General features: G+C 52.6%; 2 protein-coding genes across 2 annotated transcripts; one reads left to right on the top strand and one right to left on the bottom strand.

Annotated features, from left to right (window-relative positions):
* Positions 1–8,560: 8,560 nt before the first annotated feature.
* EAH_00008930 (hypothetical protein, conserved) lies at positions 8,561–11,941 on the top strand (the record flags this gene model as incomplete). The annotated part of the gene is made up of 8 exons (XM_013395481.1): positions 8,561–9,466; positions 9,603–9,723; positions 9,926–10,030; positions 10,406–10,474; positions 10,907–11,091; positions 11,339–11,450; positions 11,594–11,694; positions 11,771–11,941. The coding sequence occupies 8 exons, from the start codon at positions 8,561–8,563 to the stop codon at positions 11,939–11,941; spliced, it is 1,770 nt and encodes a 589-aa protein (XP_013250935.1).
* Positions 11,942–13,428: 1,487 nt separating this feature from the next.
* EAH_00008940 (hypothetical protein, conserved) lies at positions 13,429–14,754 on the bottom strand (the record flags this gene model as incomplete). The annotated part of the gene is made up of 1 exon (XM_013395482.1): positions 13,429–14,754. One exon carries the CDS (start codon positions 14,752–14,754, stop codon positions 13,429–13,431), a length of 1,326 nt encoding a protein of 441 aa, XP_013250936.1.
* Positions 14,755–16,111: the final 1,357 nt, after the last annotated feature.

Raw genomic sequence — 16,111 nt, forward strand, 5'->3', positions numbered from 1 at the left:
TATTTGGGCGGAGGCGCGGCAAAGGGTCGTGCAATTCAGGATCGGCAAACTCGGCTTCCCCCGTGCTGCTGGATCCGCTACCGATGTGGTCAGGCTGTCTGCGGAATGTAGGGCAGAAGCCTTGCTTTCTGGAAGGTACCAAATTGCCTTCACTCTGTTGCAGTCACCACAGCCCGACGGAAGGGCCAGTGCATCTCGGTCGAAATGGCAAGGCCGCATGGTGGAAGGAATCAAGCGTTGGCTGCCAACCCGCCCCGTACCGAGATGTACAGCGCTTTTCAGGTATGTGGTTGTGTTTTAAATAGTGCATACGAAAATATTCCATGCGAAAATATTTCATGCATCGGCATCTAAAGTCTGCCATCTCTGCACCAGGGAAGTGCAGATGGCCCAATGATTGCCCTCGGGATGGGCGAGACCACCACCTGCTGGGTGGCTGGTTGTCGGGAAGTTCCCTGGTCATAGCTGAGGAAAGATGAGAACTGCGGTAGAGTCAAAGGCTTTGCAGGTGCTTTTTGCTTGCCCGAAAGCAGCTAAGCTGCTCCTCCACCCACTACGGGTCTTGGGCACAGCTGCTAAAGGGCGTGGTGTAGTGATCAGCTGGCCTACGCTGTCACCAAGATAGATCCCTAGGTAGGCAGGATAGGTGCACACACTATCCGGACACCAAAAACTAATATTCCCGCTGCAACCATTAACAACACAATCAACTACCAAATTTACCATCGAGTTCCAAAATTTGTTCCGAAAGGGAAACCAGAACAAAAGAACTGATGCCCGACCCTCGCCTAGGGCGTGGGCCGGGGTCGCAGCAACAGCCTCGCACCCAGCCCCAAGCTGGTGCCGGCTGGCGACCACTCTGATCCTATAAAGCTGCTTTCCTATCTAAAAGTGTCCTAATCTCTGAAATATTCTACAATACTCGCTCCTTTTCCTGATTTTAGGCCTCTAGAGGCCACACCAAAGTGCCATGGTAGTGCCTGTGCACTACACGTGGGATTGCTGCGGCGAAAGGCAGGCTGACTTGAGCTGCAACGGATATGGCTGTAAAAAGTGGTACAAGGCTGCCCCAGAAACAGCCAGACCGCCTTCGCTACATGCGCTAACGGTGTAGCCAGCGGTTAGATGCTAAATTGGCCCTCCATAGCCAGCCTGCGTGCACTTACGAACTTCACACAGACTATGCCATATATGGTCCCTTCTCTCCCCCAAGCAACGCGCATCATCATGTGTTGTCTGTCCCGTAGAGCAAAGAAGGAAAGGAAGAATAATACCGGGGAGAACAGCAAGTGGCATGCGGGGATGCGGCTTCGCCATGGAACTACTTCTGGCTAACCGCAGCTCGTGGCTGTGCTCCTTGGCGGCACTCTGTGTCATTCGATTGGGTTTGGAGCCGCTTTCTGGTACTGGCATCCATACATACACCGGCATCCCAACCTTTTTGAAAATATGCGCTGAGCTGCTGCCAGCGTGCAGCATCAGTGCGCTAATGTGTACGGGTCACGACAGCACCAAGAGGTGGCCGAAGGAGGAAAAATACTCAGCGAAGACAAGCAGGTGGATGGAAAGGCATGATTTCATTAGGCGTGACAGAGCAAGAAATCTGGAATAGTTGAACGCTGCAGTTAAGAAAGAACAAAGTACAAGCTCCTATGCCGTGTACAGAATCCGGCAACGGCGGGTGAACAAGGATCGAAAAGGAAGTGCTGTCTGCATGCATTTGCTGGAATCAGTTGAACTGTGGTAACTCTTTGCGCCTCTCCAGTTCTAGCTGACCTCCCGTCGTGTGTTTTCCCGTTGTGTTATGATAGATGACGATGTGCTAGAAGCTAAAAGAAAGGCAGTTTTCACCTCAAAAGGCAATTATTGACCCACGCAACAGCCAGATTCCAAGCCTAAACCGGCTTCCTAGGGTAATGAAATTTCGCATGCCTGAAACGCCGCTTGCCTATGCTTCTCAGAGACGCCCGCTTGCCTTCGGGAACCGTCCTTACCGTTGCAAAAACGCAAACAATGAGGTACTATCTTTTTCACCAAGCTTCTATGTACTATGAAGCAGCAAATTATTTCAACGTTTTCATGCGCTGTGCTTCTCAGCATGGTCCCAACATGGTGCCCAGTCTCCACTGCCAATGCCGGTGTTCTGCTACACCCCCTCCCCGCCCCCTCCCCCCCAGCTAGAGAAGACATTCATGTGAAACCCTCAATAGCTGAGTTACATGGTATTTCTCTTGTTGCACCTGCTTCTGCTTCGCCAGCAAGAGTTGCCGCTTCTGTAGTGCACACGCACTACAATAGAGCTCATGTAGCAACCTTAAAGGTCTAGCTTCACGAAAGGGAACAATTAAAATGTAAACATACTTATAATATTGGAACACTTTAGGTGGTAAAGAGGTCAATGAAACTGAAAGGGCTCGTTCGCATACACGGGGCTCGGGCTGACCGTGGGGCTGACGCAGCGGTCCTGACTCCGGCCCTCTCAATTATTCTGGGTTTTGCCTTAATAGTGGGGACTCGAATATGTACTGGAAATTAGTATTTGATTAAATAGAACGATTGTAGATTGTGCATAGATAATAGATACCAGCAGTTGGTGTGAGCACCTAGTTAGACATACGTAGGAGACACACGTAGTAACAGTGCAGTGAACTGTTCTCTAAGCTTCCCACTGGGAGCAGCGGCAAGTCTCACGGCTTCTGTTGCTGCATTTTCCGCTGCTGCTACCGTTGATCCTATCATGAAAAATCTTGGGAAAACTTGTTGGTTTACCGAACAACTGGTGTATTAGGGGGAAGAGGCTATTTGGTAAGTTCCAACGGGTGGTTTCCAGCCCCAAATGATGAGAAAACAGGTTTTGGCGACAGTGTTGCTGAGCCAGCAGTACGTAGATGAGGGAACGCGCCTTAAGGCGAAAAACTCCTGCCTCATGAGAGCGCATTGATGAAGCTGTGGGAGCGCCTTGTGACGCGTGACATAGCAATGGCTACCAAGTAGATAACCAAGGCCCAATGTTAAGCTGCGCTGCGCATGCCCTCGCCTGCAGTAGCGGCCGTTGAGTCAAGGAATGCAGAAGCGATCATCAGAAATCCACACGGATTGTCGGCCTCTGAGTTGATGTTCTCGTTTTCTGTGGTCTCCCTCAGTTGGTGCACGTGTTTCCAAGATGTTAGCCTCGTCCACTTGTCTCTTCCATCTGTGCCCACTCGCAAAGACAGTGCTTCTGATTCGTAAATAGGGTTTGCAGATATTTCAGTGAATCCATGGACAGCTTTTCAACACCAGGGTCAACGGTATGTTGGCGGAGGAGCAAAATGATCAACGGTATGTTGGCGATGCAAGCAAAATCATTTACATGGAGCATATCGCCCTAGCCAACGCAAGGCGGACCTTTTCATCTGCTCGCCCTCTGGCGCGCTTCGAAGAGCGTGCAACGTCACTAAAATCAAGTGGACTGGGCTAAAACTGACTCCTGAACTCTATTTGCCCACGTTTTAGCAAGCTGCGCATGGAGATCTGCAGTCGTGGGCCTACGGCACTGGGTTTCAATGGCTGGGGATAACTTCGGGCTAGGCAGCGGTACTCCTACGAAGACAAAGGATTCTGGAAAGCAACGGGTCGGAAGGTGCATTGCTGTATTATTAACCCATTCCGCAGAAGAGGGGGAGGTAAGCAATTTCGACGGAATTGTCTGTCCATAACTTCGTAAATGTCGCATTTGCGTAGGGCTGGTGAATTCAGTTTGACAGTTTTTGGCGGTCTACCTTCGGGTGATGCGTCCTGTTACGGTCCATATTTTTCCACTTCAGGAATTCAAGCCAGACAGTGCGAACGAACTTCGGGCTCCTTCCCACACTGATAATTTTCAAAAAGCAGTGAAGCTTCAACAAATGATTAATGAATAATTGAACAACTCCTTGTGCTTTAACTCCGCTCGAACATGGGATGAAGTGCGCATGCACGGTAGGTTTATCCATAACAGCATAGATGCTATGGCAGCCTTTCACATATAGTAAATCCACGATGAAATCCACAGGTATATCCCTCCATATCCATTCAAAAATCTGAAGATTCTGCAGGAGTCCGCGTTGGAGAATGTTCCACCGCGTATGCTTCTGACGTTAGGGGCAACTGAGGACACACTCCTCCGCTGAGGCTTGCACACTGGGGCACCAAAAGGAACTACCCACTTTTGTGTTGGCCAGTCCATGGACAGCTGAAGCCGGATCTTGCATTTCCATTGCGAGGCGATGCTGGAACTCATAGCCGGAGGAGTCCACGCTTTGCCTGGCGCCACAAGATCGCCGCCCATGTTGCAGCGTTGAAGCCCTCTTTTCTTTTTGAGCTCAGCAAGAAGCTCACCCGCTTGAGTATTTGTGTGGAATGAATAAGGTAACTTAGCGCAGTTGCAGGCCACAGCGCTTGCCTTGTAGGGGGTCGGGAGAGTGCGTCACCTTGGTGGCACCCTCGATGTACTTGACTGCGAAGCCGTACTGCGCGAGCTGTCAAAACCACTAAGCGGCCTTTTCACTATCGTAACCTTGGATGCTCTTCGCCAGGTGCATCAGGAATTGGTGACCTGTTTGGATGGCAAAGCACCTGCCACATGAGTTTTCTTACCACTTTTCTAATCCTCTTGGAGCTCCTGCTAAGGTACCAAATAATTTTGCTGTCCTTCAGTTGGAGGATATACGTAGCAGGCGGCCATCTGGTGATTTTACGTCATGTTGGTTATATGGGGGAGCACTATTCGAACCGCTGTTTCACTGGCATCGGTTATTAGGAAGAAGGGATTGCCATACTCAAAGACCGCTAGTACAGGAGGATGTATGGCACCTCATGAATCTGTTGGCGTGTTCGTCGTTGTTTGTCCACGCAAAGCGTTTTCCCTCCCTGAGTAGACCCGTTGCAGGGTCAGCAGTACAAGCGAGTCCACTGGTGAAGTTGCACCAGTACGATGGAGGACCGCGAAAATTTTGGACCTGTGTGCGAGTGTACAAGAGTAGCGGCTGCCTCTGAAAATATTTTACAGTCGCCGGAGGCAGTTCGACCCCTGGCGCGCACACACGGAACCCTGGAAAGTAAATTGCTTGCATCAAAGACGAACATTTACTTGCTTACACAAATCACTCCTTTCCAGGTAACAGTTGCAAAACACGCCGTAGGTGCGGGCGGGGGGCCATAAGCATCCAAAGCAAGCCTAGGATTATGCAGTGGTGAACTGGACCGACCTAGGCGTCCCGTATTATCGTAATTTGTCCAATTTTTGAATTGGGTCAGTTTTCCACGCCCGTCTCTTTGCCGATTCTAGTGCCCTGCCTACCATCCACGAAGTGTAGCAGCAAAGGATACACCAACGAATAGGCACGTAGGCTGCACTTCTTTGCCGTAACTTTAGATATCAGATCCACTTTGCAGTTTGTGCCAAGTAGAATAGCAACTGCGCTGCGCTGCCTGACAAAAGCGGCGAAGCGATTCGTATTAATGATCAGCAGGACTGTGCCGCTGATCATTAATACGCGACTGGCTATTCCCTGATCACTCGGTTTGCTTCCCTCCCGGCGCTGCTCAAAGCCGGCTTGTGCAATATCCCAGCCCTTGCGACGTGCTTGATATCCGGGATAGTGCGGCGTTCTTCTCTTCAAGAGAAGTAGGTGCGCTCCGAGGCACTTATTTCTGGGGGCCGAATTTACCCGTTGCCGTCTGTTGCCACTGTCTATCCTTTTCTGGGTGCGGCTCGCATCCACAGCGCCAGTTTTCATAGGCTCAATATCCGGGCCGTTCTCAAATCCGTCTACTTCCTTTCCGTCTACGGCGGTAAACGCTGCGTTTTTATCCGCTTCGATGCGCAGGCAGGTACTTTATCATCTCGTCGTCCCGTCTCCGTCGCATACGCTTGTATCCGGGACCGCTTGTGGTGCATCCACTGACACTTAGGCCGATGGTTGAACACTTAGTTGGCCCACAGCAGGCAGGCTACAGGAGCGTTATATACCTGTTCAAACTTCAGAGCATGCTTCACAGGCCATCCTAGAGGGATGCCACACACCTGATGATACTGCGGGTGATCCCTGTGTTGCCCTTGAAAGACCACAACGTCTTCATGCTAATATTTTGCATTTGAGGGGAACCAGTGGGAAAGCGGTGTTTCCAGGTTGCTACGCCCTCCCTACTGGAGGACAGACGCCAGCGGTGAGGAAGCTCCTGACCGTGCGGCATGGTCACACAATTGCGACTTGTTGCAGGTTACCTTTCTTCCACAGTCGATTTAGAAACAAATAAATATTACGGTTCTTTTTGTTGCTTGTCGTACATCATTGTACACAGGGCGCTCCAGGCTGGCATACTTAGCCTAACGTAACGTGCGTAGATCTCAAGAACTCGCATGGCCACTATACCAAACCCGCGGTAATAGCCTCAGCTCGTGGTACTTTTCTTTTCATGACAGAATGCTCTTGAATATGGCCTTCTATTGGGGATGAGACTAACGCGAAGAGGGTAGATCGCTGGGTAATGTGACCGGTGCTTGCAGGAGCTTCCTCAGTTGGTGTAAAAAGCTGCCCCACTGGGAGTCAGGGACTATTAGCCCAGTCGTGGTGGGAAGTATCGGGACAGCTGGGGCTATCGGAGACTGAGCTTCTTCTACGAGGGTTTTGCGAGGAAAAGATCATTGGGTACTGCCCAAGATACTCATTATTTACTGTTAGATTATTAAAATGCTCCCTTCCGAAGTCTTGTCACCATGCGCAGGGCAATAAGTGTATTGCAGTTTACTCTTGACGGCACTCTTTCTCCGCTCATCCCGCGAAGGAGTTGCAGAGAAATTTCCTACACGCCGCCGCATGCGGCCCCGTCGGCAGCTTCATCCCCCCGCAGTGTCTAAACTGTATTTTGCAGAGGGGCAGGGAGGGGGAGGGGCAGCGTCTCGCTGCGGTAAAGTTTTGCGATGGGCGAGCGGGGGCGACGGTGGGGGGACTCGTGGTGGCGAAAGGGAGAGCTATCTTATCCTCTCCTTTAAATTGAATGCCCATCGCATTGTAGCAGCCTTTTGTGCATCGGATAGATGTTAGAAAGGAGTTGTGATGGTAAGTGCACGTAAAGAGTCCTGGAGGTATCCTTCTCTAATTTTCCACGCCCGGGCACAGAAACCCAAGTTTTTTTGAGTTTGTTCAGTAGAAGCGAAGCGCTCGCCCTTCACCATCTGACAGATTTGTTGCGTGTCGCTAGGCTGAGATGGATCCTATCCGCAAACCACTTATCGACAAGAACCCCTTTCAGCCACCGTTCTGCCCAGACGGGCGGTCTTAATTCACGATAGAGTCCAACCGTTTCTCCATGCTACGACCATCTGCCGGCAAGCAATTCGCATCGGCATTAGTCCGTCTGCAACCACTGTTGGACCGTAACCTTATTGGGAACAACCCGCATGCACGCTACATGTAACAGGGCAATACACCGGGAAGGGCTCTGCCAACTGTACGAACTTGGCCCAGTCCATAACCGGAGTGGCAAGTTACCCGTCCTCTAGGTAGGCCATGGTTGCTATGTAAGGCGCAAAAACTGTAGCAGCCCAGCACACCGGTAGGCGTTCCGCTTCGGAGGGAATTCTTCCAGCGGCCTCCAGTGAACGTGCAACTCATGGGTAGTCTCGTGCCAATAAACAGCGTTGTTCTGAATGCCTCACTCCCATCCCCAATAGGGTGGCCTGTTCCCAGCCAGAGTCCTACTCCTTCGAAGCCTTGATGGGCAAACCCGCACCCAGCACAAAACAGTTCTTCTAATTCCATACAGGATACAAACATATCACCCATCAAGCACACAATATTAGGAAGTGGTAGCAGCCATCGCATGAGTGCTGTGGAAAGAGGGGTCTATTTATGAAGACTTCAGGCATCCTAGTATGTTGGCGCCATTTGTTGTCCTACCGAACACCCCAGTAAGTTCGCTATTCGGCAGGAACAACTTCTTTGTTGAACCCATCGTCCACCTCACTAGTGGGCAGTACAAAAATCCAGGCAACGAGCCCACAGAGACAACGGGGAACGCTATTCGCAAGGGAAAATGCGTATATACTTGTCTACTTGCGAAAAGCCTCCAACAACTCGACGCTCTTCAGGCTTCTGAGGCGTAGAAACACTGAACGATCCCGTGGGCAACTGCCGCACGAACCGTGGAGGAAATGACGGTCTCTAGGTATCCTTGAATCTCTATACGATGAATCCATTCGAAACCTATGCATCTCTTCGTGAAGGGCATCGCATGATGGGGGGAGCAGATGGATTCCACTCACTCCCTTGCCCTCAACCCCACCTGCCCAACGCTCGAAAATGCGAGGCAGCCGGAGGTCAACTCACGCAGCACCTTCTACAAAGTCGGATGCTCTTAATATTGCTTATGCGCCATGCTTCTGTTGTTTATTTTGGCTACGGGGAGCTACAACTACCAGGCTGGGCCCCCCAACCGAAAACCCGCACGGTAGCTGCGGCAGCGGCTACGTGGTTGTTGGTGCTTTTGTCGATACGGGCCCCAATTCCGGCTCACCCTTTGAGCATGGACGCTAGCCATGCGGATATGCCTGTCAACATCTTTTATATATGGAGGTTCTGAGAGTCTTTTTTTTTCCAGCGGCTCTCCCTGCTTCCCCCCCACTCCCCCGTTGAGTCAGGGGCCCACAAAGAGGGGCCATGCCGCGCTGCAGGGTAAAGGCGGAGGAACTCAAGGTTTTGCGTCAAATACTAGCGCGCAGACATCTCTACGAAAGAGGCATTCTGTAGACATCATGGTGCCGTGGGGGCTCTCGGGGGGCCCCGCGTTCCACCCCGGCCGCTTTTGGGTTCTTTGGCTGCTTTTCATCCTAGCCATACAGGCGCTCAGAGTAAGAACCTTGGAACAGGACTTCCACAGCGTTGATAACAAACCTTCGGGTGATCATGGGGATAAGTTGGGTGGCCACCAGGAGCAGGGAGGGGAGCAGCGTGAGGCACATCAACAGCAGCCTGATTTCGAGGGGCAGGAGGATCCAGAGCAGGAGCAGAAGCAGGGATTTGAGTTACAGGAGTACCAGAAAGATGACTTACAAGTGGCGGATGCAGAGGAGGAGCAGCAGCAACAACAGCAGGAGCTACAGTATCAAAAGGGAGTGGGTCAGAGCTTTCAGTTGCTTGAGGATATGAAGGGTACGGATTCGGAGTCTCTTGCTACTGCGACGGTGCAGCTTCAGGGGCTATTAAAAAGTCTAGAAAGGTGTCGAGGGGTAGAGAAGAGCCAGCAGGGTATGGTAGACTCCATTCAGCGGGCGTTGAAAACTCCCCAATCGCCTTCGCCTCCTACACCAAGTCCAGGAGCCGCTGGGAGTTCCGGGGTGCAGGGCCCGGCCAATCACCTCAAGAGGAAAACCATGAAACTGCACTTGGGGTTTGCAGAGACAGCGGCTGCAACGGTCATAGGCAGGAGGGCAGACGACGAAGACGTGAGGATTTTATCTCTCCCCTTTCCGCCTCTAACCCCTAAGGTCGATTGGGGTCGATTGGGATCAGTTCATATTGGTATATGTGATGGTCTGCATTGCGGGCTTGGGATCAATCTTAATTTTGGTTGCGTTGCAGGCTCTACTGCTCTCGGCGCCGCTCCCCGGGAGGCCCAGTTCATTCATTACGGGTTTATTCGATGGGCACGGCGGTCACGTGGTCGCCCGTAAATGTTCAGTCCTCGCGCCGACGTTCTTTGGTAGGCTGGGGTCGGCAGATGGGAGCTGGATTGAGGTCGACAGTTTAGTTGTTTCAGTGTCTTGCCGCTATGTGGATTCTACCTAGGATGTTGTTGTAAACCCCCGCCTAGGGTTTTAGTTGTTCATTTGCTAACTGCTTGGAGTTGGTTACAGAGGATGCCTTCTGGCCCTCTCGGTTTGCCTGTGTGCTGACGCGCGCAGGCAGGATGCCGGACTTTTCAGGGAATTCGTTTGCTGAGGCGAGCTTCGCCCTCGACGCCGCACTCCGCAGCGATCCGGAAATACCAATTGGACCCGGCTCGACAGGTGCGGATGAGTCTCCTGTTCCCTTCCTTCTTTCGTGTAGTTTCTTTCTCCTTCGCGAAGCCAGGGGTTTTAGTCTGAGCTTCCATTTTATCATGCATGCCTTGTGCCTTTCGGTTCCGGCCTCTATTGTTGTCTCGGTGTGGGCCTTCCTTTTGCTTCTCTCTCCATCGTCCCCATCGCACGCTCAGTTTCTTAGGATACGTTAATTCATCTCTTTCCATGCTTTTGCGCGGGTTTTTTTGGGGGGTTTAAACCGGCGTCTGTCTTAATCTCGTCTGCGGCCACTTTCAGCCGCTCGGCGAGACCGGCGTGTGCTTTCCGGTATACATGGGCACACTGTATATTCAGGCCTCCTTGTTGGCTTTGCTGGTACAGGAATAATCGGCATTTTGCTCGCTGAAGACCCCGCAGTCCCTGAGTTTACTTTGCACGTGGCCAACATCGGTGAGGGGCCCATCCGCTAGTCTCCTTGAATGCATCTGTTCAAATATAAAAGGGCGAGAAAGCAAAGCCCAGAACTAATGCAAATAAATGGAAATTCACCTTGTCATTTGTTCTCGCCCCACATTTCCTCCCTCTACGGTGTCTTATGTTTCTCACCTTCGTCCGTGCTTCTGTTCGCTCCATTACCTTTCTCTCTGCCTTTTTCTCTTTTTTCCCGCTCTCACTGGTTGAATGCTACTTCTTCCTTGTGTGCGCTTTTTTTAACATAGCATGCGTTTCCATCTTTTCTTGTTTCCTTCCGTGTGGGACATGCGAGGCGTTTCCGGTGAATGTTCTCTAGCCTTCTCGTCTCGTCAGCAATAAGGGCCTTGTCCTGCTCCCTTCTTTTTTCGTAGTAGGCGCTTTGTTTGTGGTGCATGCGGCGTTGTATAGGGGACTCGCGGTTACTGGTTTTGCACACCGACGGAACCTTCACACCGATGTCGGTCGATCAGAAACCCAACGACCCCGTTGAGATGGCTCGTGTGCAGCGCGCTGGCGGCTCTGTGATGAGGACGGCGATGGGAGTCTGGCGTATTGACGGCCGCCTGGCTCTTAGTCGCAGCTTCGGAGACTTCGTACGTACAATCCCTCTCCTCCCCTGCCGAACCCTTCTGCTTTCTTTACGTCTCCAGGTTTCTGGATACCTGGGGGTGCGGCTTTACGCTGTCTTGTCACCTCTTTTCTTCGCTGTGCTTGGAGCTTGCTTGTGGGGGGTTCTCTGGGGCAAAGCGCTATCCGCTTCCACTTTTAGGAGCTGAGGGAGAGGGGCCACGGGCTCGATATTGCCGCGTTTGTCGAGTCTGGGTTTGTTCCTGCCATCAGAGGATGAAGGGTAGGACGGACATTTTGCCCTCACAGCAGAAGGTGGTGGCCTTGCCACACGCCAGGACCATTAAAGTGAAGGCAGGGGATATCTTGGTCTTCGCTTGCGACGGTGCGGAGGGTCTTTGGGGTAGCGGTGCGGGTTGGGGTCTGGCTGATAAGGAAGGCGGTGTTGTAGATTGGTGGGTTTAGGGCTTATGTCCCGGTGTTGGGGTTCACGGTTAAGCTGTTTGTCTTGGTTTGTCTGAACTACAGGTGTGTTCGAGGCTCAAGGGATGACATGGAAGTTCGTCGCGAGCTACGTGTCCGCTCAACTCGAGGCAAGTGGTTTTCCGTATCGGCGGAGGTTGCTTCGGGTTTGCTGGGTTGGGCTTTTCTGTCCTGTTTCTCATTGTTCCGACGTGTTGTGCTTTGTGGTTGCTGCCTGTGCAGGCCACTGGGGGGAACTTGGAGGAGACTGTGTCGCGACTAATCAGTACTGCCTATTTAATGGGCAGTGGCGACAACATCAGCGCAATGATTATCAGAATTAGTCCAAGGGAATTTGGAGAGCCAGCTGTCTCCGCATCGGAGGTGGACATTATGGGTGTGCCTTCCAAATAGCACAGAGCGTCAACTTTCTCCGCCGCTTACGTGTAGACAGGACGCTATCAGGGGAGAGCAGTCGCTAACCAGCGAGTAGCTAGTTTTGTGTGTAGCGGCGTAGCTAGGTAGCTGGCAGCTGGTTGACACCTGCTACTGGTTTGAGACCTAGGTATGTATCAGTTGCGGTGCGAAACTGCTGCGGCTTCAGGCGTTCGGAAGGACCTCCCGGTGATGCTTTCTTCGGAGGCGACGGTGCAGCGTAGCGGCGCTTGGGCGACGGATTTGGGTCTCTATGCGACGCTTTACTGACTCCGCGAGTAGAGCAAAAGCTGATGCAGCAGCAGCAGTTTACTTGTAGTAATAGTGCTGCTGAACAAGGTTCCTGTGGAGGGAGATCTTTTTGGAGGAAGGCGCTGCAAAAGCGCCCTGAGGGATGAGCATGACTGCAAGCAACATTATATGCGCACCTGAAGGATGAGACGCATACACTCACTCGATATGTATCCTCAGGCATTCGTCTTTTCTCCAGTCCCTGCACAGCTGCTTAGGAGTTGCAACCCAGGTCTTCCTTTCTCCTCGCAGCCTTCCTGTTGGCTCTTCTCACTTGTGCAGTTAGCAGGCGGCAGCTGCCTGGTTCCTTTTTGAGCGACACCAGTCTACCTGTGCAGGGACTCCACCACCGAGGAAGTAGGGGCTTGGTAGGTCTTTATTTGCCGAGTTATGGAGGCCCCCGCAGGCGTTGATGCGTACCTGGCTGAAGGTGTCGGGCCTGAGCAAGCAGCCCATGCACCGTCTCCTCCGTTTGACTTTGTGCCGCTAAGATGGACGGATTGCTAGTAGGCCGGCTAGCCGGGGCAGTCTGCGTGACGGTCGGCGTTACGCCCGACCCACTTTAATGAACTGGTAGTGGCGTTTCCACTCCAGACCCTTCCACTCTAAAATGGTGATGTTTCATCCTACGTCTTCGTGTGTTTCCAATTTCTTTCACGTTGTGATAGTGACGTCTTCATTCCAATCTCCTACACATAATCATTGTGGTTTTCATTCCGACCTCCCCTACTATGCAGTAGGGATGCTTCCACTATAATTTTTCCGCACAATGTAGTGGTGGCTTCATTCCAATTTTTTGAGCGTAAATTACGTAGGAACTGCGACTTCGACGTGCGGGGCAGTGCGTAGAGCGCAAGCTATTTAGTCGTTTCTAGCCTAGCTTCCTCTGTCGGCCCCTACGCCTCTATTGGCCGTTACTGCGTCACTGTGACTACTTCATCGGCGCTGGAGGGAGCTGCTTGTGAGTTTGTGCTACTGCGCTGACGTTTAACTCCGTCCCTCTGGGTTCTTTCGTTGCAATCAGATTCAAGACAAAAAAAACATGCATATCAGGGGCGGCCGAGGACTGCGCACAACCTGCTCTGTATTAACGTGCCCTCCCCCCGCCGCTCATTTGATGCTTCCCAACCCAAGAAGCACAGCACCTCTCATTGAAACTGAGGGAAGGTCGCGCTCTAGTGATTCCTGCCCCCCTGCTGTTCCTGCTGCGGGTGTTGCTCCTCCCCTTGCCGGTCCTGTTGATGTTGCTGTTCCTGCGGCTGCTGTGGCTGTTCCTGTTGCTGCTCTTGCTGTCCCTGTTGGTGCCCATGCTGCTCCACCTGCTGCTGCTGGTCCTCGTGCTGCTCCTGTGGCTGGGGCAGCTTCGGCAAGTCCGCCTGCTCCTGCTGTTCTTGCGTCTCCTCCTGCTGCACCTGGTGAAGCTGATGTTGCACCTCGTGGCTTTGCTGGTGCTCCTGTCGAGAAGGTTGGTGGTGCCTCCCAGCTTGCATACGTAGGCGGCAGCCCACCCCTTGATGCGGGAGCCCTGTAGCAAAGCTCTCAAAGCCTGGCGTCGCCTGTACAGGCATGCAACCTGTCAGAGGATGCCTAGGAGTGGTGCCTCCTCTATGTGGGGGCCGGGGTAGGACGCTGGGGAAGCCGTCCTCGTAATCCAGGCTGGACTTCGCGGTGAGTTTGGGCTCTTTCATCAGCAAGGTGTCGCCTTTGTTCGCCCTCTTTGCTGCCTCCTTGCCATCCCCATGAGGCACTGAGGAGCTCACTGACTGTTTAAATAGACGCAATCGGCCTGACGCCCGCCGACGGGGGGGGCCATCTCTGGCAGTATTTGCGCTGCCGCCCTGTCGACTTTTGAAGAGACTGCGGCGACTCCGTTTTCTTCCTGGTGCAGTTGTTGCAGCTGCTTGCTGCGCAGCACCAGCATCCTCTCCACTCCGTCCTGTTTGCCCTACTGCTGATGCATCGATTGCTGCTTCTGCGTCGCTATCATCTTCTTCAGCGAGCGTCGCATTTCTCGAGGTTTTCTTTTTGGATAAGCCGCTCCCCAGTGCTTTCCGTCCCTTCTTCTTCCCTGCCTTGCTGCTCCCTGCAGCATCCCCAGCACCGGTGCTGGTACGCTGGCCGTTATCTTCTAAGCTGCTCGCAGTGCCATCCTCGCTGCTTTCTGCCGTTGATTCACTGCGGCTAGAATGGAGGAACAGTCTCCTCGTCCCCTTCGTGTGGCTGCCTCCTGGTGTCGACGCCTTAGCAACGCCTGTATCTGCTGAACTCTCTGCGGCGGCGCCACGGTCAGAATTAACGCTGTAGAAGCCCGATCGGCCGGCGGGCCTACGACGGCCACGATGAGAAGCACGAGGCCCTAGAGCGCGTGTGTCTTTTGCGGCGAGGGAGCCCAGGCTGGAAGTGTCACCCAAAGCAGCCCAGGGGATTCGTTCGAGGCCACCTTCTTGCAAAAGGGGTAAAATGAGCACCACCAGCCACACGTAACGCCCCCCAAGACCCATCGTCGCTGGGGCAGCTGTCCCGTGCACTCGTGGTGGGGTATAGGAGTCGGGAGAAGGGCAAAGCTAGCCACCAACACACAAAGCTGATGTGGACACAAGCACAAGGAGACAAGCGGAAACTGTTCAGTCTGGGCACCTACTAAGGCACATGGGGTATAACCGATCGGCAGGTGGTCGGCCGGTTGACACTGTTGACTCTGTGGGAAAAGGTCCCAGGTTTGAGGTGCAGGAGTCACCTCTTGTAGAGACATGCAGTGGCACTATGGACACCAGCACACCTGCAAAAATTACAGGAAACACCAGGCCACAACACTCCTTGTACACTCCTTGCGCACGACTGTACTCGGCAATCCTGGGCTCCTCTCCAGGGCGGTTGCGCCCCCAGGCTTCGTCTCCGAGCAAAGTTGGCAAGGATGGAAGACGAAAAGACATTTATATTATAGACTGCACTGTTCCACACATAACTACTGAGAAAGAAAAAAAAGCTCGCGGGCAAAGGAAACCGCCGCCACGCGCTCCCTCCTGTGTGCCTTTCCTTGCAGTCATGAAGATGACCACCGGTGCAGGTTTCACCGAACCCCTCTCGTCGGCGGCCTGTAGTAAAGTACTCGTATTACCTTTTCTTCCTTCCCATAAAGCTACAAACACTATAAATATCTAAAGATCCAGCATATTTGTGAATGCATATTCAGATATTCGTGCAATTGTGGGGGGCCCGGGTGCATCCGTCCTCTGCGCCCCCTGCCGAAAACAACGGGAAGCCGCCAGCTGCATCGTGCTCCAGGCGAAAATTCAGTCTTCCCATGGTTCATTAGACGTTGGGGAGGGCGTTTTGCACTTCGGGCTTGGTTGTGTTTATGAAACTCGCCAGTGGATGGGATACACATCGGCGTGACATCCACACGGGGCTGAGCGAAGTTGCGACCGTTCCTACCAGTCCAAAAAGCGTACAGGAATGGTGAATCAACCTAAGGAGTGCGAAATAAACTATTATTTACGAGGGCTTGAAATAGGGGTATTGCGTTGTGAATCGTGCGGCAGTCACAGTGTATTGAGGGATAACAGGTAGTGTACAGGGAACTCCACGGAATTTTCCGATTACATGGGGCCCAAGGAAGCGTGCTCCCCCATCACTCAATTTGAGCGTTTTCTAGACAAAATATACTTTTCGGACCGCATTTGCTACAGTTTCATGATGGACGGCAGTATCGGCCGAGAACACCCTTCTCTACTTCAGCTGGAGCTCTTGAGGAACAGCACTAGTTCTAAGCTGGAGGAGCTCGGGTTTTTGCGAAGAGAAACGGAGTCTTTGGAAAAAAGCTATCGGTGCAAATGTTCTGAAATCGTCAGCTTTCAG

Source organism: Eimeria acervulina, genomic scaffold (genome assembly GCF_000499425.1).
Source record: "Eimeria acervulina Houghton genomic scaffold, Eah_scaff43, whole genome shotgun sequence".
NCBI classification, from domain to species: Eukaryota; Apicomplexa; class Conoidasida; order Eucoccidiorida; family Eimeriidae; genus Eimeria; species Eimeria acervulina.